Below are 23564 nucleotides of genomic sequence, written 5' to 3' on the forward strand. Positions count from 1 at the left end.
CCAGCTAGTAGGGGTATTAGAGGGACACCACGATATGAGTGGGACCAACAGGGCCGCCCAATCTGTGCTACTTGCAAAGAAGCGGGGCATTTTAGCCGCAGCTGCCACTCTAGAGCCCCCCATCAGGATTTTTAGTCCCACCGGCCACCGTGGGTCAGGTGACCGGACCCCTTAGCGCTGACCCACCTAGCTCCCCACCCTCAACCAGGTTTACAGAGAGCTGCCCATATGTCACGGTTAAACTAGATGACGTAGAAGTTAAGTGTTTGCTAGACACTGGGTCGCAAGTAACACTTTTTTGTGAGAGTCTGTGTAAAGACCTCTTCAAGGAGAAGCATTTGGGTGGGGTCCTCTCTTGGCTTAAACTTCGAGCTGCAAATGGACTAAGCATCCCTTATACAGGCTACATAGTAGTTGACTTCCAGGTGGGGGGGGTTCGGGTCCCGATTTGTGGGGTTGTGGTGGTAGAAGACGGCTATTTGGGTGAAAAGAAGGCCATCTTGGGCATGAATGTAATTTCTGAGTGTTGGGAAGAACTGTTCCAAAAGCACCGACCACCTCTTATAAAACGTCAGTCCCTTAGAAGGGCATGGGAGGATGTTTTTGCTGACTGTCAGCGTATCCAAGCTGTTTCAGATATGGAGCCCTTGACCAGGGTAGCTCGTCCAGCCTGCCGAGCACCAGTGACTGTACTAAAATTTTTGATTGCTTTGGGGCTTCACCCCCACCCCTCTGACATGAATAGGACTTGGAAAGCACTTTTGGCGCTAACTCTTTAACACAGGATCTTTAGCTTCAGTGTCCAGTGTGGGTGTTCTTTGAACAACCGTTACTTTCAACGGTTTACGCAATTAATGTAAATCCAATGGATTCTGACGCGGAGAAAAGCGGCATTGCGCTGATGAGCAACACTTTACAGTACTCTGTTTATGCGGTTAATGCAGACCAACTGATTCTGACACTTCATGCTAGTAAAATGTGTCGGTAAATCCGTTTATGTTGACTGCATGATGACCGAGAAGTCATGGGGATTCAAAGAGCCAATGCTATTTTCCTGTCGCCATTGCCAGCGACGCTCTGGTTTTAAAGGGTTAATCACTATAGAAAAGTCTATGACCTTTACCATTTAGGAGAACAAAAACCTGGTGGACTCATGGAAAAAAAAAGGCTTCTAAAGGGGGAGGAGTCTCACCCATAGAGCTGTGGGAGGAGTTCACACAGTTTCGTTGCGTCTCATCAAGAACCAGATGGGTAGGACAGGTGCAGTAATATGAACCGACTGTGTTGACACAAACTCCGCCCACACAGGTCTCCTCCTCACATTCATCGTGATCTGAAGGAAAAAACAGAAACACGGACAGGATGTTTGGGTTCATGCGTGTGTGATGACTGAACCGCTACCCAATCCGTCTGCTGATAAACTTGGACTTTAGCATGTTTGAATGTTTTTGTTACCTTGTTTTAAAAAAGATGTTCCAAATTCAAAAATGCTAAATATTTAAATTGTTATTGGAGATTTTTTTACAATAATTTGCAAATACTTCATTAAAACATTTTAAAAAATTGTTAACTAAATGTTTTAAACAAAATAAATGACCGGTTTATAAACTTCACTGAACAGAATTTCTTGACTTTCTAAGAGGACCCAGCATATGTTTCATTTCCACTTCTGCGCCCAACCACTGAAGGAGCAGGGTTGTCCCAAACACTGAAGGCTAAAGGGGGCGGCTCAGGGGCTCTGTAGTGCTGGAGAATGTGCCGTGTTCGTACCGACACACTCCAACAGCGTGCTGTTATAAACGTATCCGCTGTAGCAGTAGCATCTGTATCCAGGTATGTTGTTGACACACACTCCATTCTTACACACCTGAGGCTGGAAGCGTTTACACTCATCCACATCTGAGAACAGACGGAAAAGACAACGTTAGGAACACCTTCTCTGTTCCCCGTAGTCATTCCAATCACACAAACTTTATTTGTACAAACTTTAACCCATGAAAAGGACAAAAACAGAGAACCTGTCAGGTAAGGTCTCTCCTATCAGGTCTGTCTGTGGAAGTCTGTCCAGTTAGGTCTGTCTGTTGAAGTCTGTCCCGTAAGCTCTGTCTGTTGAGGTCTGTCTGTTGAGGTTTTTCCAGTTAGGACTGTCTGTTGAGGTCTGTCTGGTGAGGTCTGTCCAGTAAGGTCTCTCCAATCAGGGCTGTCTGTTGAGGTCTGTCCGATGAGGTCTGTCCAGGTAAGGTCTCTCTTATCAGGTCTGTCTGTGGAAGTCTGTCCAGTTAGGTCTGTCTGTTGAAGTCTGTCCCGTAAGCTCTGTCTGTTGAGGTCTGTCTGTTGAGGTTTGTCCAGTTAGGACTGTCTGTTGAGGTCTGTCTGGTGAGGTCTGTCCAGTAAGGTCTCTCCTATCAGGGCTGTCTGTTGAGGTCTGTCCAGTTAGGTCTGTCTGTTGAGGTCTGTCTGTTGAGGTCTGTCCGGAAAGGTCTCTCCAATCAGGGCTGTCTGTTGAGGTCTGTCCGATGAGGTCTGTCCAGGTAAGGTCTCTCTTATCAGGTCTGTCTGTGGAAGTCTGTCCAGTTAGGTCTGTCTGTTGAAGTCTGTACAGTAAGGTCTGTCTGTTAAGGTCTGTCAGTTTAGGTTTGTCCAGTTAGGACTGTCTGTTGAGGTCAGTCCGGTAAGGTCTCTACAACCAGGGCTGTCTGTTGAGGTCTGTCCGGTAAGGTCTCTCCTATCAGGGCTGTCTCTTGAGGTCTGTCCGGTAAGGTCTCTCCAATCAGGGTTGTCTGTTGAAGTCTGTCCGGTAAGGTCTCTCCTATCAGGGCTGTCTTTTGAGGTCTGTCCGGTAAGGTCTCTCCTATCAGGGCTCTCTTTTGAGGTCTGTCTGGTGAGGTCTGTTCGGTAAGGTCTCTCCAATTACATCTGTCTGTTAAGGTCTGTCCGGTGAGGTCTGTCCGGAAAGGTCTCTCCAATCAGGTCTGTCTGTTGAGGTCTGTCCGATGAGGTCTGTCCAGGTAAGGTCTCTCCTATCAGGTCTGTCTGTGGAAGTCTGTCCAGTTATGTCTGTCTGTTGAAGTCTGTCCCGTAAGCTCTGTCTGTTGAGGTCTGTCTGTTGAGGTTTGTCCAGTTAGGACTGTCTGTTGAGGTCTGTCTGGTGAGGTCTGTCCGGTAAGGTCTCTCCTATCAGGGCTGTCTGTTAAGGTCTGTCCGGTGAGGTCTGTCCGGAAAGGTCTCTCCAATCAGGTCTGTCTGTTGAGGTCTGTCCGGTGAGGTCTGTCCGGAAAGGTCTCTCCAATCAGGTCTGTCTGTTGAGGTCTGTCCGATGAGGTCTGTCCAGGTAAGGTCTCTCCTATCAGGTCTGTCTGTGGAAGTCTGTCCAGTTAGGTCTGTCTGTTGAAGTCTGTCCCGTAAGCTCTGTCTGTTGAGGTCTGTCTGTTGATGTTTGTCCAGTTAGGACTGTCTGTTGAGGTCTGTCTGGTGAGTTCTGTCCGGTAAGGTCTCTCCTATCAGGTCTGTCTGTGGAAGTCTGTCCAGTTAGGTCTGTCTGTTGAAGTCTGTACAGTAAGGTCTGTCTGTTAAGGTCTGTTTGTTTAGGTTTGTCCAGTTAGGACTGTCTGTTGAGGTCTGTCCGGTAAGGTCTCTACAACCAGGGCTGTCTGTTGAGGTCTGTCCGGTAAGGTCTCTCCTATCAGGGCTGTCTGTTTAGGTCTGCCCGGTAAGGTCTCTCCAATCAGGGCTGTCTGTTGAGGTCTGTCCAGTAAGGTCTCTCCTATCAGGTCTGTCTGTTGAGGTCTGTCCGGTAAGGTCTCTCCTATCAGGTCTGTCTGTTGAGGTCTGTCCAATTAGGTCTGTCTGTTAAGGTCTGTCCGGTGAGGTCTGTCCGGAAAGGTCTCTCCAATCAGGTCTGTCTGTTGAGGTCTGTCTGTTGAGGTCTGTCCGGTAAGGTCTCTCCTATCAGGTCTGTCTGTTGAGGTCTGTCCAGTTAGGTCTGTCTGTTGAGGTCAGTCCGGTGAGGTCTGTCCGGAAAGGTCTCTCCAATCAGGGCTGTCTGTTGAGGTCAGTTTGGTAAGGTCTCTCCTATCAGGGCTTTCTGTTGAGGTCTGTCTGGTGAGGTCTTTCCGGTAAGGTATCTCCTATCAGGGCTGTCTGTTGAGGTCTGTCCAGTTAGGTCTGTCTGTTGAGGTCAGTCCGGTGAGGTCTGTCCGGAAAGGTCTCTCCAATCAGGGCTGTCTGTTGAGGTCAGTTTGGTAAGGTCTCTCCTATCAGGGCTTTCTGTTGAGGTCTGTCTGGTGAGGTCTTTCCGGTAAGGTATCTCCTATCAGGCCTGTCTGTTGGGGTCTGTCCAGTTAGGTCTGTCTGTTGAGGTCTGTCCGGAATGGTTTCTCCAATCAGGGCTGTCTGTTGAGGTCTGTCCGATGAGGTCTGTCCAGGTAAGGTCTCTCCTATTAGGTCTGTCTATGGAAGTCTGTCCAGTTAGGTCTGTCTGTTGAAGTCTGTACAGTAAGGTCTGTCTGTTAAGGTCTGTTTGTTTAGGTTTGTCCAGTTAGGACTGTCTGTTGAGGTCTGTCCGGTAAGGTCTCTACAACCAGGGCTGTCTGTTGAGGTCTGTCCGGTAAGGTCTCTCCTATCAGGGCTGTCTGTTGAGGTCTGCCCGGTAAGGTCTCTCCAATCAGGGCTGTCTGTTGAGGTCTGTCCAGTAAGGTCTCTCCTATCAGGTCTGTCTGTTGAGGTCTGTCCGGTAAGGTCTCTCCAATCAGGTCTGTCTGTTGAGGTCTGTCCGATGAGGTCTGTCCAGGTAAGGTCTCTCCTATCAGGTCTGTCTGTGGAAGTCTGTCCAGTTAGGTCTGTCTGTTGAAGTCTGTCCCGTAAGCTCTGTCTGTTGAGGTCTCTCTGTTGATGTTTGTCCAGTTAGGACTGTCTGTTGAGGTCTGTCTGGTGAGGTCTGTCCGGTAAGGTCTCTCCTATCAGGTCTGTCTGTGGAAGTCTGTCCAGTTAGGTCTGTCTGTTGAAGTCTGTACAGTAAGGTCTGTCTGTTAAGGTCTGTTTGTTTAGGTTTGTCCAGTTAGGACTGTCTGTTGAGGTCTGTCCGGTAAGGTCTCTACAACCAGGGCTGTCTGTTGAGGTCTGTCCGGTAAGGTCTCTCCTATCAGGGCTGTCTGTTGAGGTCTGCCCGGTAAGGTCTCTCCAATCAGGGCTGTCTGTTGAGGTCTGTCCAGTAAGGTCTCTCCTATCAGGTCTGTCTGTTGAGGTCTGTCCGGTAAGGTCTCTCCTATCAGGTCTGTCTGTTGAGGTCTGTCCAATTAGGTCTGTCTGTTAAGGTCTGTCCGGTGAGGTCTGTCCGGAAAGGTCTCTCCAATCAGGTCTGTCTGTTGAGGTCTGCCCGGTAAGGTCTCTCCTATCAGGTCTGTCTGTTGAGGTCTGTCCAGTTAGGTCTGTCTGTTGAGGTCAGTCCGGTGAGGTCTGTCCGGAAAGGTCTCTCCTATCAGGGCTTTCTGTTGAGGTCTGTCTGGTGAGGTCTTTCCGGTAAGGTATCTCCTATCAGGGCTGTCTGTTGAGGTCTGTCCGATGAGGTCTGTCCAGGTAAGGTTTCTCCTATCAGGTCTGTCTGTGGAAGTCTGTCCAGTTAGGTCTGTCTGTTGAAGTCTGTCCCGTAAGCTCTGTCTGTTGAGGTCTGTCTGTTGAGGTCTGTCCGATGAGGTCTGTCCAGGTAAGGTCTCTCCTATCAGGTCTGTCTGTTGAAGTCTGTACAGTAAGGTCTGTCTGTTAAGGTCTGTCTGTTGAGGTTTGTCCGGTAAGGTCTCTCCTATTAGGGCTGTCTGTTGAGGTCTGTCCGGTAAGGTCTCTCCAATCAGGGCTGTCTGTTGAGGTCTGTCTGGTGAGGTCTGTCCGGTAAGGTGTCTCCAATCAGGGCTGTCTGTTGAGGTCTGTCCAGTAAGGTCTCTCCTATCAGGGCTGTCTTTTGAGGTCTGTCTGGTGAGGTCTGTCCGGTAAGGTGTCTCCAATCAGGGCTGTCTGTTGAGGTCTGTTCGGTAAGGTCTCTCCTATCAGGGCTGTCTTTTGAGGTCTGTCTGGTGAGGTCTGTTCGGTAAGGTCTCTCCTATCAGGGCTGTCTGTTGAGGTCTGTCTGGTGAGGTCTGTCAGGTAAGGTCTCTCCTATCAGGGCTGTCTTTTGAGGTCTGTCTGGTGAGGTCTGTCCGGTAAGGTCTCTCCTATCAGGGCTGTCTGCTGAGGTCTGTCCGGTAAGGACTCTCCTATCAGATCTGTCTGTTGAGGTCTGTCCGGTAAGGTCTCTCCTATCAGGGCAGTCTTTTGAGGTCTGTCTGGTGAGGTCTGTCCGGTAAGGTCTCTCCTATCAGGTCTGTCTGTTGAGGTCTGTCCAGTTAGGTCTGTCTGTTGAGGTCTGTCCGGTGAGGTCTTTCCATCTTCTTCTTCTTCTATCTGGACCTCTGTCTTGTTCATGAATCTACTGCGTGAAAATGCAGCGATGGGTCAAAGCATGTTTCCTCTCTTGGAAGCGTTGAAGCGGTGTGTCTTTCCTGAAATTCTCTAGAGTTTAGACCTTGAGGCGTGTCAGGTGTTTTACCGTACCTCTGTAGTTGAAGACTCCTGGTCCTGCTGTGACATATCCTCTGCCGCTGAGACACAGAGCCAGAAACTCAGCTGCAACAGAGAAGCGTCATCTGTGAACCTGAATGTGTCTGTTGTTATCATGTCTTTCACTGTCGTCCTGGGGGGGGAGTTGGCTCACCTGTGTTTGCAGGTGGGCAGGTGTAATACTGGCAGCCAAGCCCCCAGCCCTCCCCCACCGTGCAGCAGCACTCCTGCTGGGTGGTGTTGGCCGCCAGCAGGCTGCAGCTCCCCCTGTTGGCCAGGTTGTAGTAACACTCCCTCAGCTCCCCAGGACGAGCCTCGGGGAGGGGGGTTGGGGCTGACACTGGAGGGGGAGTGGGGGCTAACAATGGTGGAGCCAGCTCCACCATTCTGACATGAAAAGCGGAGGAGAATGCAGAGGACAGGATCTGGGTGCCCCGCCCGGTTTCTGTCACTGAAACATGAACAAAGTGACAGTTCAGCAGTGACCTGGATGTACTTTAGATTTTCTTTGTATAAATTGGTTCTAAAAAATCTACAGAAACATCATCTTCTAGATCCAGGAGGACAGGGGCTCCCCAACAGTTACAGAACCACTTTATTAATACCGTTTGCCATAAGTAAACTTTTGTTTTGTCAGTAGGAAGAAGAACTTCTCACTTTATTGTATGCACCATATTTGCATCTCATGCATTCATTCTCTACTTTAGACACCCTGGTGGTCACTGACAGATCCACAAGGTCCTCTGTTGATCATTAGTTGCTTCATGGATGCGGCGTGAAAGTCCACAGACTGAAGATGTGTGTTCTTACGGCGTGGTGCGGCGCTGACACATCTTCTGCTCGTCGCCTCAAACACCTGCCCTGTGATGTCACATCTACACACAAAGCCTCCCTTCAGGTTCTCACAACGCGCCGTGCCGCACACGCCCGGCTGGGACGCACACTCGTCCTCATCTGAGAAACAGGCCAAACCAAAAGGTGTCAAGAGGGACATGACCTCGGGGGACCTTTCGCTCTGACAGTCAGGACAACGCCTCCACGGCTAAGCAGTGGGTCCCTGCAGGTTCAGACTCACCCGCACAGCTGCCGTCAGGCTGAACTCTGTAGCCGGCCTCACAGGAAGTGAGGCAGCGGTACGAACCGATCGTGTTTTCACAGCGCTGGGACCCACAGACTGAACCATTGGAAGAGATGCACTCATCAACGTCTGAGACACAAAGGGGGAAAAAAACGTGACGATCCATAGATGTTCAAGTCACAGACACAACACCATCTCTGAACAGTACAGGCGTCGAACCATCATCCACCATGACGCACTGTCTCTGAAGGTCTGATGAAGTGGGACTAACCAAACGTTTAATAACTGTGGACATGGTCACACATCAACCAAAGATCCAACATCATCCCTCCTGTTAACCTTGTGCAATCCTAGATGACCCCCCCTTCCATTGAGGTGTTCTCCCTACCATGACAAAGGTGGATAAAGGTGGAAAGATTTCATGTAATCCATGGACACCAGTGAAGATCACAAATCATTGAAGAAAAAAGGTTCAGTGCACTGTCTAGTGGGTCTAGATGACCCAACTCCCAACGTTAAAGTACATAGGATAGCACAAGGGTTACGTGGAGAAGTGAAGCTACAGAGACAACACAGAGATCCAGAAAGACTAAAGAGAGAGTTCAGGTTCTGAGGAAGGGGGGGTGTCGGTACCGAGGCAGGCCGTCCGCTCAGGGTTGGAGGCGAAGCCGTTTGCACATCGACAGTGGAAGGAACCGTCTGTGTTCACACAGCGACCATCTGAACACACTCCTGGTTTCAGACACTCATCCACATCTACAAACACATGAATTAGACACTGATGTTGCCTCAGACAGAAACTCATCTCACACCGCTGTGAAATACTTTCCTCTGCATTTAAAAGTTTGACAGAAACCTTTGGAAATTTCTCCTTTATTTGAGGATTCAAACGCTGAGTTTTAGGAATTCAAACATTGGAGAAGATTCAGTGGTTTTTACTTTCATTTGTCAGATTTCCAGTTAGAATTTTCAGACAGACACGTCCAACGGAGAAATCAAACGGAACGTACGAACATGAAATTTTACATATTGCATTGAAGTGTGGGGAAACACATATGAAACTAAAATAATGCCCTCAATTCTACTACAGAAGAGAGCCATTCGAATTATTCACAAAGCTAATTTTAGAGATCACACAAATTAACTTTTTATTAAGTCAGACTTATTAAAACGTAAAAATTTAATTGAATTGCAGACCTTATTAGTTATGTTTAAAGCCAGAAACAGAGATTTACCAGAAGACCTACAAAAGCTTTTTATTTTCACCACAGGAGAAGAAAATCATAAGAGAAAATTTGATTTCAAACAACAGATTGCTCGAACAACATTAAAGCAAAAGTGTTTGCCTATTGCAGGGGTAAAAATGTGGAATTCCCAGGAGAATCAGTTAAAAAGTTGTCAAAATATTATCCAATTTAAACGGATGAAAAAAGCTAAAAAAATTAGATTGTACAAACTTGACTGTTGAATGGAATTTTTGGAATGTATGTATTAAATGAATGGAATGTATTTACTGTGTAGTGGAACTGTACATTGTGAAATCTGAGCACAGGTGATGGTGTGAGAAATGTAAATGTAATGTTTAAAAGGGAGCAGATAATTATAAGAATTGTGTTCTTAAATTTTGCTCCCTTCCAATCATGAAAATGTTCAATATGTAAGAGAAACATGTAAACATTTGAACATCAATGTTCATGAAAGGAACAAATAAATAAATGAAAAAAGCGCCTGACAGAAATCTCCTCCACTGAAGAGATGAGTTTTCATGGACTCACCCTTGCAGGCGGTGCCATTGCTGCTCAGTGTGAACCCCTGAGAGCACACACACATATATGAGCCGGGGGTGTTCAGACACTCCCCCCCAGAGAAACAGAAGTCGCCCTCCAAGCACTCGTTGATGTCTGAAAGCAAACAGGAGACGGTTTCAGAGCACTGCTCCCGGACCTCCGGCCCCCGACCCTCCGGCCCTCCGGCCCCCGGCCCTCCCGTCTCACCTCTGCACTGCCTCCCAAGGCTGGAGGCTTGGTATCCGGGCAGACATTCACACCTGAAGGAGCCCGCTGTGTTCACACAGCGCCGGTCTGCCTCACACGCTGCTGCGCTTTCACACTCATCCACATCTGCAGACAGACAGCAGAGGGTCAGACACCTCTAACTGTCTGTGAGTGTGTGCACGTGTGTGCGCGTGTGATACCTGTGCACTGTCTGTTGGTCAGCTTGTATCCGGAGCGACACGACACACACCTGTAGGACCCCGCAGAGTTCACGCACATCTGTCCGTTACAGCGGGACGGCTCCGCACACTCGTCCATGTCTGGACACACAGTTCTGTTGAGTTCCTGCAAAGAGCAGCGGCAGCTCTGACCGCGGGACCCGTACCTGCACAGGTGTCGTTCTGCAGCCGGTAACCGGGGCGACAAACACAGCGGTAGCTTCCAGGAGTGTTTTCACAGCGAGCGTTGGAGCATGGACTCTGGCGGCACTCGTCGATGTCTGTACACAGGAGCTCCTGCGTTTATTGGTTTATTCAAAAATCTTTCTTCAGTTACTCTTAGATCACACAAAAAACCTGGAACCAGGTCACAAGTTCTCTGATCTTTCTGGTTTGGATTTAAACTTTTGCAGCCAGTTACCCCAATGTTCCATGGAGCAAATGGAGGTTGATGTGTTTGCCCCATCTCCCTGTGCAACATGTATTCCTATTTCTGGCATTTGAGATCACGATATTTTTGGTAAATTATAAAGCTGCAAAAAGTTGGAGTGTTGGAGTTTTGTGGAGAGACACAGCAGGCAGTTCAGACTGAGATACAGTCAAAGGTCAGCCAGAATCTGATGCTTTACTTGCCCATCAGGGGAGAGCGCTCGTAGTCTTTGAACTGGTTCAGAAAACAGATGACAAGTCAAAGAAATTTACTTTGTCCCACAAAGTCTCCAGACTCCCCACAGTTGCCACGTGGTTACTCGTGGTAGACGGAACCAAGTCGGCTGGTGCCAAGAATTATTATCTGGTCAGAATTCTGCCAAGCTGAGCGTCAGGCTGTGAAATTTTAACCAGGCTGGGAGGATGCAGCCTTGGTTTGCTCGGCTTCCTCGACTCTGGTTTCACCTAGAGCCCCTCCCCTCTCCTTTGCACCGTCCCGTTTGGCCACCATTGTCTTCTTTCTCCCTGTTTTCCCTTCCAAGCAATTTTGTTGTCCTTGTACTTGTTGCAATGTCAAAAAGGCTAATTCAGGTCAATTCAGCAGGTGAGCAGCAGGTAAGTGTTACCTGTGCAGAGCCCGTTCAGCAGGCCATAGCCGGGTTGGCAGGACGTGCAGCGGTACGAGCCCAGGGTATTGACACACTCCTGACCGGGACACCGCAGAGGATCCACACACTCGTCAACGTCTGAAACACCGAGCTCCCCTCAGCGGTTCCATCGGTGTAAAAGAGATCACTTCATTGAGTGAGGCGGAGTTCTTACCTGTGCAGGTGTTGCCAGAGAGCCTGTAACCATGACGACACACACATCTGTAGCTGCCCGGTGTGTTTTCACACCGACTGTTGCTGCAGGGGTTCTGCAGACACTCGTCCACGTCTGAGGAACACACACCTTCATTACAAACCCTCCAGAGTCTGGAGAGCAACCACAAACAGGAAGTGGACGCCACCTCTGCAGCCGCTCTAATGGCCGGCCGTCAAGTATGCAGACAGACACACACACCTGTTAACACACTGCACACCTTCGCACACACCTGCAGACTGTACACATTCGTTTACATACTCCCCACATGTTCCCACACTCTTTCCTCTGGTTCGTCCGGCGCCCCCAGTCGTCTCCAACTTCCCTTTGGATGAAGCTCGTCTGCTGGACTTTAAACATGTAGTTGTAGAGTTAGATAGGCTAATTCTCTCTAAGAGTTGTGGTACATCGCCTGTCCATCCCGGGGGAGGATCCCCCCTTTCATGGGACACCCCTGAGGTTTCTTTTTTTTCCCTAATCTGTTTTTATTTATGAGTTTTTCCTCAACGAGAAGGAGGTTCTAAGGGCAGGGATGCCCAGCGTCTGTCTAGTTTAGTTTAGCAATTACCTATTGTTCATATTTTATGACCGATTCTCTGTTCATCTTCTAATTTGTTTGTTCCATTTCGGGTTGATGAGCCTATCCCGGTCACTTGTGGGCGAAGGCTGGGGGAACCCTGGACAGGTGGCCAGTCTGCCGCACAGTCACTCTGATTCTATGTTTTTGTACAATTACTGGCGTGACGCCCGTTCAGACAACTGTGTTGTGATATTGGGCTATAAAAAATAAAAAAGAATTGAATTGATACTGTCCACACAGTCCACATAGTCACTTCAGATACAAAAAAATAGTAAAATATTTCCAAAGAATGGAGAAATCTGACAAACCAGCAACTAAAAATAAGAGACAGAAGTTTAATTTGATGTCGCCTCACCCTGACAGGTCGTCCGTTGAGGACCATGTTCGTACCCCGACTCACACAAACAGGAGTGTTTCCCACCAGGTAGATCCAGACAGTGGCCACGCCCACACACACCTGGTCTGGTCTCACAGACACCTTTGAGTGCTGCATACACACACACACATAAGTTACTCGTCTGCATAGAGGTTGAAATTGGTCTATACCAGAGGTGGGCACTGAGGGCCGCATTCCTGCATGTTTTCCAGCATACCCTGCTCTGGCATGTTCTAATTGGCTGGACACACCTGAACCAGGTAATCAGCCATGAGTAGGGCAAGATTATTGGCTGGACACACCTGAACCAGGTAATCAGCCATGAGTAGGGCAAGACTATCTGGAAATCATGCAGACACACCGGCCCTCGAGGCCTGGAATTGCCCACCCCTGGTCTATACAGTCTAAAACAGAACCTCCTGCAGAGAAGATGCCAGAATCCTCTGGATCTGGTCTTCACCACGTTCATCTGCTGGTACTCACGCTGGACTCTGGCGGGTCGCGCTGTGGGGTTTGCAGGGTTTTTGGGCAGGACCGCAGGAGGGAAAAGATCTCCTCCAGATGGGAACTGACTGGGTTGGGACCTGAAGGAGGGCTGACTGCCTGCAGGGAACCAAAACAACAAACTTTAAGCGACCAGAGTCTGGACAGTGAAGTTTGATTCAGAAGGTTTTGATGAACACCTTCTTTAGCACTGTCATCCATCATTTAACCACATCATAGAGGAATTAAAAAAAAGCTTCCAAATCAGAACAGAAATTCTGATCCACTTACCTTGAGTTCCTCCAGATGGAGACTGAGGTCTTGCCTGAGCTAACTGTGACACACTAGAACCAGGTTGTGTCTGTTGGACTGCTGGTTTTCCCTGCAGAACTATGGCTCCACCACTAGCAGGCTGTCTAGGAGAACCGGCTGTTGGGCGGGGCTCTGGCCGGGGGCGGATCTCCAAATGTGGTGGACTGGGTCTGGCGCCAAAGGATGAAAAGCTGGAGGAGGTCGTTCCCGAGGAAGAAGGTTTCTGCTGGGAGATGGAGGTTCTGCTGCTGCTGGACCCGGATTCTGTACCTTGACACGAGGACGAAGGTGGGAGTAAGCGGGTTAGGTCTGTATGAGCCACGACAAGACCCAACTGAGAACTCTGATCACAACCAGTGAATTCAAATCATGAGATCCTGATGTTCCTCTGTCCACCTCAGGCCAAACACTGAAGAACAAGCAGGTTATGAGTCTGTACCTGTGGGGTCCAGGTGCTCTGAGACTCTCTGGGTGACTTGAAGGGTGGAGGCGGAGTAGTGGTACCCCGGACCAGCGGGACAGATCTCCTTAAAGGACACTAGAAACGGACATTTGAGCAAAAATGTCTGAAACCATTTGCTGGAAGACAAAACTGCATGTGGAGCAAAAAAGTCTGGATGGGAGTCCGTTTGCGTTCTTACTGAAGAGAATCACACCAGAGTTCATCTGCAAGAGTGAACTTCCTCTTGTCGTTTGTGCTTAGAACCCCTGAATCTCTTTCATGCTCAAACATCTGACTGGCTGGTGATGGAATCCACCCACCTGAACCGAAGTGAGGACACCTCTGGCAGTCTGCGCCCCAGGCTTTGCCGACCCGACTGCAGCAGCAGATCTGCTTGGTGATGTTCCGGGCGATAGGCAAAGAGCAGGAGGACGGCCCCCGGCCCTGATCCAGAACCCGGTAGCACTGACCCTTCTCCTCTGAGATCACACTGTGGGCTGAGGAGGAAACACGACGTTATGACGGACGGAGACGGACAGGAGACGACGAAACGCTTCATGCAGGACCAGAACATGCTGCAGAGTTCAGACAACATCAACACAACAGGAAGCAGGAAGCTGAAGGAACAGCACAGACAGAGCAAACACAGTGATGGACTTGGTCAGAAACATTTTACGTACATTTATGACTGACTCCGTTTAAAGCAAAGGGTTTGTTTCCATCCAGCTCTCAAACCCGATTCGATGCAGCTTCAAATAGGGTTTTCCCCCTAAACGGCACGTTTGAGGACTGAAGCAAATTTCCAGTGACTGAAATCATCTGAAGGTCAAAACAATTTATAAAAAGAAGGAAGATTCATCCCAAAAACCTGATATTAGCTGCAGATGCTGTTTTGACAGGAAGCCAAACATTTTCTAAAGCTAACAGGAGCAGAAATCCTCTAAAGAAACCAACAGTCCTCATTTCTAATCAGCGCAGAAGCTGCAAGACTGAACAAGCAAAAGAGCCACGAGTCTGCAGATGTATGAAAAGTCTGGATGGTCCTTTGGCTAAAGCTTTTCTAAAGCTCTCACAGCTTTTATTTGAAAGATCTGAAACCGTTCTATTGAGCAGGGGAATCATGTTCCAAACCCATAAAAGTGACAGAACCCATCAGGAGTCTGCTGATGCAGGCTGGAGAACGCTGAAGACAAGCATCAGCAGAGAAACATCAATGGTCTGCAGGTTTTCCAGCTTTTAAAACAAATCCCTGGTTGGCTCTGATGAAGACTGTCACCCTCATCCTCTCTCAGCACGTCCAGCTCCTCAACCCCTCACAGACATCTCAGGCTGTTCTGCAGTCCAGGAAAGACCCTCAGTCTCCTTTCCTACCATGTTTGGCTGCATTTCTAGCAGAAGCAGGTTAAGGGAGAGGAAGGTGGGGCCAGCAGGGGGCGCTGCAGACAAGAATGGAGAAAAGCTCAGTAACAAGCTTCAGCCGCAGACCGGAAGAAGAAAACCCGACGTAGCGTTACTGAACCGGGTGAAGCAGATTAGACGACAGCATCCTCTTCCTCGTCCACAGAATGCTGCTGTGAATAACTGACACCAGTCAGGCTTCAGGAAAACCTCAAACTTGCTCTGATGGATCCAGATTTTAGGGAAACCGTGAAGATAGGTACAACTCATAAAAGTCAGTTTTCCAACATCTTGATGGAGGGAAACATGCGTGAAGGTTGATGTTCACGGCACCTATTAAGGTTATTGAAGCTCTTTACATCCAAGCTCAGAGGGGCTCAGAGTTTTCCTCATTTCCTTTTTTGCAAACTAAAAGTTTATTTCTGATTCTAATTCGATTTTTCAAAGAAGATTCAGAAACTGTCATTTTATTTTTATTGAATCTTTAGTTTACACTTTTTAGCTTTAGTACCTTTATTTATATATATTTCAGGGACATTGGATTACAGAGTGCACTAAGTAAAACAAGCCATGTAATGGCATATGACTACACTACCCAGAATGCCTGATGACCAAGCAGCAGGACGATTGGTCAGAGGGTTTGATGGGAAGTTTTTCGAGTGAAGTGTGTTCTTCTTCGTTTTCTCCTCTTTTACCTGCAAAACTCAGCTTTTGCAGGGAGGAAAACACGACAGAAATAAAACTTTTTTGACAATAATGCTCAAAGTTGTACAGCTGTAGCACCAAATAAACACAATACTTTCACTTTTTCAGTTTATCATGTAAAAGTACAGCATGTATCACCAGGGATTAGTGCTGATTATTTGGATTTTATCTGGTGCTTGAACCAGATAAGTGAAGTTCAGACAAAATTTTGACTGAAGCTCCGCCCACCCTTACAACCACACCCATTCTGATATGAGCCCATTCGCTACTGCTGGAAAGGTAAAATGATTGGCTAGAATTAAGAATGTTTCCTTTTTTCTATTTTGATGAAAGAACTGAGCACATTTTTCTCAACATCGTCTGGTTTTTAGACAAAAATGAGGACAACCTACAGAAGGTTGAAGAACATCTGAACTTTGTCCACAAAAGTGAGAGCGGTGGAAATAGACTTTACTGCTTTCATGTACCGGTTAGGAGGCTCCTGCGTGACCGCTGACAGCTTGGACAGACCCTTCACGGGTTGGACCATCACAGCAGCTTCAGACGGGTTCCTGAAGCCCTGACAGGTGTCTCTTATTCCTCCTGGCATTCCTCCAGCATGCGTGCGACGTGTTGGCGTTACTTACAAATGCAGACTCCGTGAGTAGCGTCCAGGATGAACCCCACTCTACACACACAGCTATAGCTCCCCCTGGTGTTCACACAGATGCCGTTCTCACACAGCCCCGGCTGGAGGCACTCATTCACATCTACACACATCAACACACCAGCAGTGAACGTAGATCGGACTCAGAGAGCCACAGAACCAGAACCGTACACACAGAACTGAGTCTTTTAGTTCACCTCATTTCTGGTTTGATCTGGACTTTCAAACATCTGAAGTTCTGATCCAGTTACATAAAAAAATACTGAATCAACGTGGCAAACAGGAAGTTAGCGGTTTCATTTTTGAGGTTACAGCTTCATCAGAGGATGTGGAAAAAGTCAATGTGCTTCCACACATGCAGATGAACCCGTCCACGGGTTTGTTCTTCACTCAGTTCAGTCCAGAACCTCCAGATTTCTCTGTCTCACCTGGGATGAGCTCACCAAGACGGCGTCATTGGACTCACGTGTCCCTAAGCTCGTCCCAGAAGCGCCGTGTTTACAAAGGTAATCGGTAACGTTTGCATCAGTTACTGACATTAATTACAAAATTTGTTTCAAAGAAATCTGGTGAGCATTATCAGACCCGGAAGGGTAAAGACATCACTGTTGCTATGACGACATCGCTTAAGTTCATGTCTTCAGATAGGAAGGAAAGCTGACGTAGAACTTACCGACACACTGCGTTCCGTTGACGCGCCCAAAGCCAGCAGGGCAGCTGCTGTTGCTTTGACCTGACCACAAGGGGGACGAGAGGAAACCAAGTCTTCGGTCAGATGGCGCTGGTTTCTACAACAGTTTTATGGAGGGATATTTCTGCCACTATGTTGCACACAAAACTGTCTAAGTTGCAAATGATAATATTAAATATTTGCTTTTGAATTATTTTTTATTTTGCTTTCAATTTTTTTTGCTTTCAAAAACGTTTTTTGTATGTTTTCGCGTGCGTTGTGTCAAATCTCGCTTTTGTCTTATCTTTGAATTTGCTGACCTCTCTGAGCGCGACCTAGCATGATCAAACTCCCACTATTGCCACAGCCAAAAAGGTTTTCCCATGCGTTTTTTCCTGTCTTTGATTTTGCTGAGTTAAGTTTCTGTTTAGCGTGACAAAGCTGCCATCAAACAGCAGCTGATTGGTCCAGATTCTAACCAATCAGGTGTCTCTGTCTCATATTGACGGTGCTTGGAGGCAGACATGGACTTTGGACTTTGTGTCGGTTCTATTCGTATGGGATTCTGCCGTTTTCAATCATTCTGGCCCGTTTCTCTCAGAGTAAAACCCAGAAAGGAGCAGCAAAGCAGCTAAGATCAAACCAAGTTTTGTATTTATTTATGTCAGTGTAGTGACATAACGTGTTTAAAATGTCTGCAGCAGAAAAAAAATGTCCGAGCTCCGACTAATGATTGGTTAGAATCTGGACCAATCAGCTGCTGTTTGATGGCAGCTTTGTCACGCTAAACAGAAACTTAACTCAGCAAAATCAAAGATAGGAAAAAAGTGGGATGACACACAACGCATGCAAAAACATGTGTTTTGCAAACACAAAAAAAGTTTTAGGATGCAAAAAAAATTTGAAAGCAAAAAAAATAAAATAATTGAAAAGCAAAATAAAAAGTAGTTGAAAATCAAATATTTGATATTTTCATTTGCTACTTAGAAAGAGTTTTGATACTAAATGCAGATGGGGGGTGACAGCTCCTATGTGATCATGGACTGCATGACAGACAGGTGAGCTGTAAGGTTACATGACTCAAGCAGTTCCTGAACCCTGACTTTGGACAACAATGCTGAGAGGCCGTTCTTAAAGAGGTCCTAGAACCAGACTGGTTGGTATGTTAATGCTAACTTGCTGGTTGAATGAGCCCCCTAGTGGTTACTTACTGAACTGACCAGACTCCAGTCAGGATCAGTAATCCTAAAGTAACATGTATGACATGTTTGATTTTATCCTCACTCAAGTAAAAATGCTTTTTTTTCATTCCTCAGACTTCAGGATTTCCACAGATTTGAAAGCTTAGTGGATCTTTTTTCCGTGTGTTGGTTTACCTGCAAATGTGGGGACCGTGTGACTTTGAGTGTATTCTGGGGACTCGCTCTCCTGACAGCTTTACAAAATATCCAGTTATAAGAACAGGAAACAGTGCTGTGCACATCACAGATGTGATGTCATATCTGATGACGGATGTTTTCATTATTTAATTATGACTTTGACCTCCGTTCAGTTGTCTTTGGTGTTTTGGGGTTTATTTAAATTAAAATAGATAATAATGGTGATATTTAAGACAAAATGTGTGCATTTCTAAAATTGCAATGATAAATTATCAAAAACAAATTATTATTGTTAAAAAAACTTAATATTTGAAATTTTGAACAAAAAGCATTAACATTTATTGTAATTGAACAAATACTGTTGTAATTTTCTGCACTTTGTAGTTATTGTGCTTTAATTATGTAGAAATTAAAATGTGTGATATGAGGTCAAGTATACAAATTGTGCAAGCAGAACCTCTAATCAGTCAAGATTTTATCATTTTCAGGAGTTCTCGAAGTGTTCCAGGTCACACAAGAGTTTGTACCTGCGTTCTTTGGGCAGAGGACGCAGTCCGTGAGGCCCCACGCCTTCCCCATCCCAGAGCAGCACACGTCCCTGCTTCTCAGGCCAGGAAGTGGGGAACTGCACTGCTCTCACGCAGAAACACACAAATGTCACCAAAATGTAACACGCGAAAACAAACCATTAATAACAACAACAAAAACAATTCATTTCTACTTTAGTGAGAATTGTAATTCAAGTCCATTATACCAACAACACCTGAGAGTTTTTGAAAGACTTTGTAAAAGTTTAGTTTCAGAAACGGTGGTGTCCAAAGCTGAGATGTGTTGGTGAAGGTTTCATTCATCCAGGTGACGTTGTCTTGAAGTGGAGTGGATCTTTTAAGTCCACTTGCCATGACTCAACTTCAAGACAACGGTCATATGCCTCACCTTAACCATTTACCAAATTCAAAGTGACCTGTCAGGTGCTTTTACTTTAAATGGCATGTAAAGGCGTCTGGTCAACCCTCCTCTTCCTCTCTGGCTCCTCTCACCTGTCCGTCTCTGACTTCTCGGAAACAGTATTTGAAGCCGGAGTGCTGGGTGTAGGTACCGCCCCCCCTCACTGTCTGGGCCTGCACCCCGCTGCTTCCTGTAGAAGGCGGAGCTGTGCTCAGGTCTGGAGATGGTGCCGGGGCGCCCGCTGATCCAGAGGAGAAGGAGGAAAGGGCTCTCTGTGTGGGACCGGATCCCGACACCTGGATCGACATGACAACAAACTGAGAAATGCAAGTGACAACTTCCAGAAAGCAGGAGATGGTCTGCTCAACACAAACGTGCAGGAAGAAGAGAAAAAAACAATAAATGTCTGTTCTGCTGTTATTCATCCCAAATAAATCAAGTCTGTAACTTTCCACTTTGATCCAGATCATTCAGTGAGGTCACATTATCCCAACTACATTTTATCATAAAGTTGCTGGTTTAATTCCTGCTCTGAGCATGAACCTGAATCAGAAAAATGCCACAAGAACATGTTAAAAACATTTTTATTCATCAGAGTGACTCTTTGAACTGACAGGATTGGGTCTTCATTTGTCAGATTCATGCGTACAGATCTCCTTCAACAGGAACAGGCAGCCCTGTTTGCTTACAGTGACACATCTATTGGCTGATTTGGAAAAAGGACACTTTGAGGAATCTGTACATTTCCCTTAATGCATCACTGAAGCTTTTGGCCATTCACATGCAAGAACAGAGCTAACTTCATCCCATTAACACAAAAATTGTCATGTATCTTAGGCTGTGTCCAAATTCCCACCCTAACTACTAAAAACTACATAGTGTGGCACCATGTGGTGCTCTGTATTTTAAAAGCAATTCGGAAACTAAGCTCACCACTTTTTCTTTTCTTCCTTTTTTTTAAACGGGAAATATGACATCACTGAGCGTTTTAATGCAACTATTTATGAATACACTGTGTTTTGATAATGAAAATGTTGATGGCTTTTAAAAAAATACAGTTAAATATATATCTTTTTTTGCCAAAATTGTTCAAAGGCAATGCATTGTGGTCTTTATTCACCAATCTAGTGAGCATTGAGACAAACGGGTTTTTTCCAGAGATTTCTGGGAAATTTCCAGGGTACAGGATTTTGGAATTGTGAATCCGGACAGCACTACAAAATGGCAAACGCACTATATAGTGCACTTTATAGTGATGGGATTTGGACACAGCTGATTTTCAGCTTAGTGGAGCCTCGGCCGATTGGAGCCTCGGCCTATTGGAGCCTCGGCCGATTGGAGCCTCGGCCGATTGGAGCCTCGGCCGATTGGAGCCTCGGCCGATTGGAGCCTCGGCCGATTGACTCCACTTGGTTGCCTCCCTTCTTGAGAAGCTACAGGCCTTCAGTTGGAGTTGGATCGTCTCCACCTCTACCTTGTTGCTGAGACGTTGAGGTCCTGCCCATTGCTCTGAGTCTGACCTGCTTGTTATGTCCCTCCACAGAGATTCTTCCCTCCGGTGCTGACCTGTTTACCTTTCCCTGGAGTATATTTTTTTTTGGGGGGGGGGGGGGGGGGGGGGGGGGGGGATTGTGGATCCTATATTTGCCTGTGGATTTCCAAGGTGGAAAGGAGTGATGGAAACAAAGGAAATTTCTGCCCCACTGTCTGTGGTCTGGCCTCTAGTAATCCTTCACCGTCCCTCACCTTTTACTGCTGCCTCCACGATCATTACCCCCCACAAGAAAGTAAGTGTCTTCACTAAGTGCTTGGTCAAAGTCACACGTCTTCTTTCTCACATAGAGGTTGCTGCTCCACCTGTGGGCCTGACTCTGTTGCTTCCAGATGCTGAATGATCCTGATCTGAGCCCCAAATATAAACCTTTTTGCTTGAGCCTGTCGTTCCTGGGATTTCTATATCCTAAACCTGACAAAAATTGTCCCAGACAGGAAAAAGATGATTTGACTGAACAGAGAGATGAGATGGAACTCTGGCTGGAATTGACAACTTTATTTTCCAAAAATGTGACCACAGAACATGTGACTATTCTTTAGCCAATCCACGGAGTGCTCTTACCTTTACCACCTGGTGAACCTTCACGCTGGCCTCAGGTGGGTGCTGCACTCTGACTTTCACCATGGAGGAGGCGGGGACTGAGCAGAGACGGTTGAAATAAGAAAATATTGTTTAAAATAGGGTTTCCAACATTAACTATGAAGTTTATAAACTATTTATACACTGAATAACAAAAAGTTACAGTTGTAAAGTGTAAAAGGATTAAAAACAACCCAGAAGAAGACGCTGCAAATGGTCTGAACAGACGACAAACATTTAGGTGCTGTTCCTGTAAAAACCTCTGTGTGTCTCTGAGCTCTTTTAAAAGTGATCTCTGTTGGTAGGTCTATGGTTCAAATCCCAGCCTGAGCAGCAGTTGTGCCATTTGACACCCAGTTCCATATTTTCATAAAGGGTAGAAGAATTCTGTGATTTGCTTTGGGGGAGAACATATGTAATGTGATGATAATGAGGTAAAAAAGTTAAACCCAAGAAATAAACTTCAGATAATTACAGATACCTAAAAAGTCACAAATGTTAGACACATAAAATAAGAGCTATATTTACAGAATGAGACATTTTGTTTCAACTGTCAAAAAAACAGAAAACTGACAAAATAATGGGAAGCTTTTAATAAACTGATCAGGGATGAGACTCACCGCCGGGCCGCTGGGCCTCCTGGTTTTGTCCAAGCGGCAGCAGAAACTCAGAGTGAGTCAGGTCCTGATTGGTCGTTGCAGCAGACAACAAGGCGGGCTTGATGATCTCGTTTATGGAGGAGGTCCTGCCTGCCGTAAAGTGGGCCTCTGGCGTGACGGGTATGTGGCAGAACTTTCCAGTGAAATTTGCCGGACAGAGGCAGCGATCCTGCTGTATACAGACCCCTCCATTCTTGCAGAGTAGAGGACACAGAACTGGAGGAGAGGGAAGGACACGCAGACAGTTCAGGATGTGGAAAGCATTCGCCGCTCCACCCTGGCCCCCGAGATCTACCACATCAGGTGATTCATGGTTGTAACTGAACACAGCAAATGAAGCTCAATAACAACAAGAAGATAAAACAAGGGAAGAAACAAGAAATTAACTCCGATCTAAAACACTTTTAGGAAAAATTATCAGGAATTATATTGATCTTTTAATATGCAGATGATACTGTCATGCATTTAAAACCTGATAAAATGCAGAACTGATTTTTTTTTTAATTTAGAAAGTAATAAATGATGGTCAGTTCATAAACTTAAATCCTTGTCCTTCCTAAATAAAATGTTAATTTTAGACAAGAAAACTTTTCTAAACATTTTAATTCAAGAAGTGAAAGAAGTTTGGGCTTTTTGAAGACCATTACAGCTCATTCTCTTTATAGACATTTCAAGACCCCAATGAGGCCTTTTTGATCGTCCAGTGTTTTGGTATTTTTCCTTCCACCTTCAGCTCCATGTGAGCATGTCCTGAACCCTCTTGTCTTCAGCTGTCTTCTGTCTGCACGCCCACATGTTGCTGCAGTTCTGCTGTAAATGGTAATATGGTTATCTCTGCGGGCGTCGCTCAGCAGATGGACCTCTTCAGCACAAGCGTAAACACTCGCAGAGTTTGGGTGGGGGTTTCCAAGGTAAAAGGAATTTTAAAAGATGAGTGATCTTCCATAAACAACCACTGATAAAGATAAACACGGAGAAAAGCTGAAACGTGAGAAATGTGTGGGATGGAGGCTCTGCTTTCACCTCCAGCACCAAAAACATTCTGGAGTTTTATACCAACACATTATCAGACCTTTTAAAAGTCAATTTCCATGAGTTTAGTACAAAATCATAAAATAATCAGAAAAGGAATCAAACTCAGAGGAGAAAAGAACTATTGGCAAACCTTGAGTTACTCCAGGATTAAGGAGGTTTGGAGCCTTAAAGCCTTTAGATTGGACAAGACTACCCAAAATCCGTCCTGGAGAGAGATTGTTTTCCAGTAAGTCCTGTAGCTGATGACCTGGTTCATCTGAAGGGCAACAATCTTTACAAAAGAACTAGGACTCAGTACCTACGGTCTAATAGAGGAATGCCCCTGAGATTAGGCAAAATCTTAGTTCTTTAGGTTTTTATTACCAATGCTGAAGGCCTCAGATACCTGTCAGTGATAAAGATTTGGAATGAGGAAAGTCATTTAACCAATCACATTTCATTTTTTGTTGGTGGGAACCAACAAAATGTCTCAAAGCTGTGCATTATCTGGATTCAGCACAGGAAGTCCTTCTAACAAACATGAATTTACTTCTTTTATACGTTTTTGATATTTACAGTGATGACCTCTGGTCTTATCACTTGACCATCATCTCACCTCAAAAAGATAATTTGGATGAAAATCATCAGTT

The 23564-nt window shown here is 46.2% G+C and overlaps 1 protein-coding gene across 2 annotated transcripts in view; it reads right to left on the bottom strand.

The window, feature by feature from the left end:
- Positions 1 to 23564, bottom strand: part of ltbp4 (latent transforming growth factor beta binding protein 4) — a 50821-nt gene that overhangs the window by 8447 nt on the left and 18810 nt on the right. For both annotated transcript variants that reach the window (XM_023961384.2, XM_078929798.1), the window contains 24 exons: positions 21862 to 22116; positions 21224 to 21300; positions 19200 to 19403; positions 18687 to 18789; positions 16784 to 16843; positions 16091 to 16213; positions 13682 to 13858; positions 13359 to 13457; positions 12899 to 13189; positions 12608 to 12727; positions 12104 to 12235; positions 11130 to 11243; positions 10934 to 11053; positions 10046 to 10159; positions 9861 to 9980; positions 9661 to 9786; positions 9442 to 9567; positions 8300 to 8422; positions 7664 to 7795; positions 7399 to 7542; positions 6743 to 7039; positions 6583 to 6654; positions 1771 to 1899; positions 1193 to 1333 (listed from right to left, as the gene is read on the bottom strand). In XM_023961384.2, coding sequence (XP_023817152.1) covers positions 1193 to 1333; positions 1771 to 1899; positions 6583 to 6654; positions 6743 to 7039; positions 7399 to 7542; positions 7664 to 7795; positions 8300 to 8422; positions 9442 to 9567; positions 9661 to 9786; positions 9861 to 9980; positions 10046 to 10159; positions 10934 to 11053; positions 11130 to 11243; positions 12104 to 12235; positions 12608 to 12727; positions 12899 to 13189; positions 13359 to 13457; positions 13682 to 13858; positions 16091 to 16213; positions 16784 to 16843; positions 18687 to 18789; positions 19200 to 19403; positions 21224 to 21300; positions 21862 to 22116 — 3399 coding nt within the window. The remainder of the gene's footprint in view (positions 1 to 1192; positions 1334 to 1770; positions 1900 to 6582; positions 6655 to 6742; positions 7040 to 7398; positions 7543 to 7663; positions 7796 to 8299; positions 8423 to 9441; positions 9568 to 9660; positions 9787 to 9860; positions 9981 to 10045; positions 10160 to 10933; positions 11054 to 11129; positions 11244 to 12103; positions 12236 to 12607; positions 12728 to 12898; positions 13190 to 13358; positions 13458 to 13681; positions 13859 to 16090; positions 16214 to 16783; positions 16844 to 18686; positions 18790 to 19199; positions 19404 to 21223; positions 21301 to 21861; positions 22117 to 23564) is intronic.

The sequence above is a fragment of the Oryzias latipes genome, chromosome 13, assembly GCF_053564925.1.
Source record: "Oryzias latipes strain Hd-rR chromosome 13, Olatipes_Hd-rR_3.1".
Taxonomy (NCBI): domain Eukaryota; kingdom Metazoa; phylum Chordata; class Actinopteri; order Beloniformes; family Adrianichthyidae; genus Oryzias; species Oryzias latipes.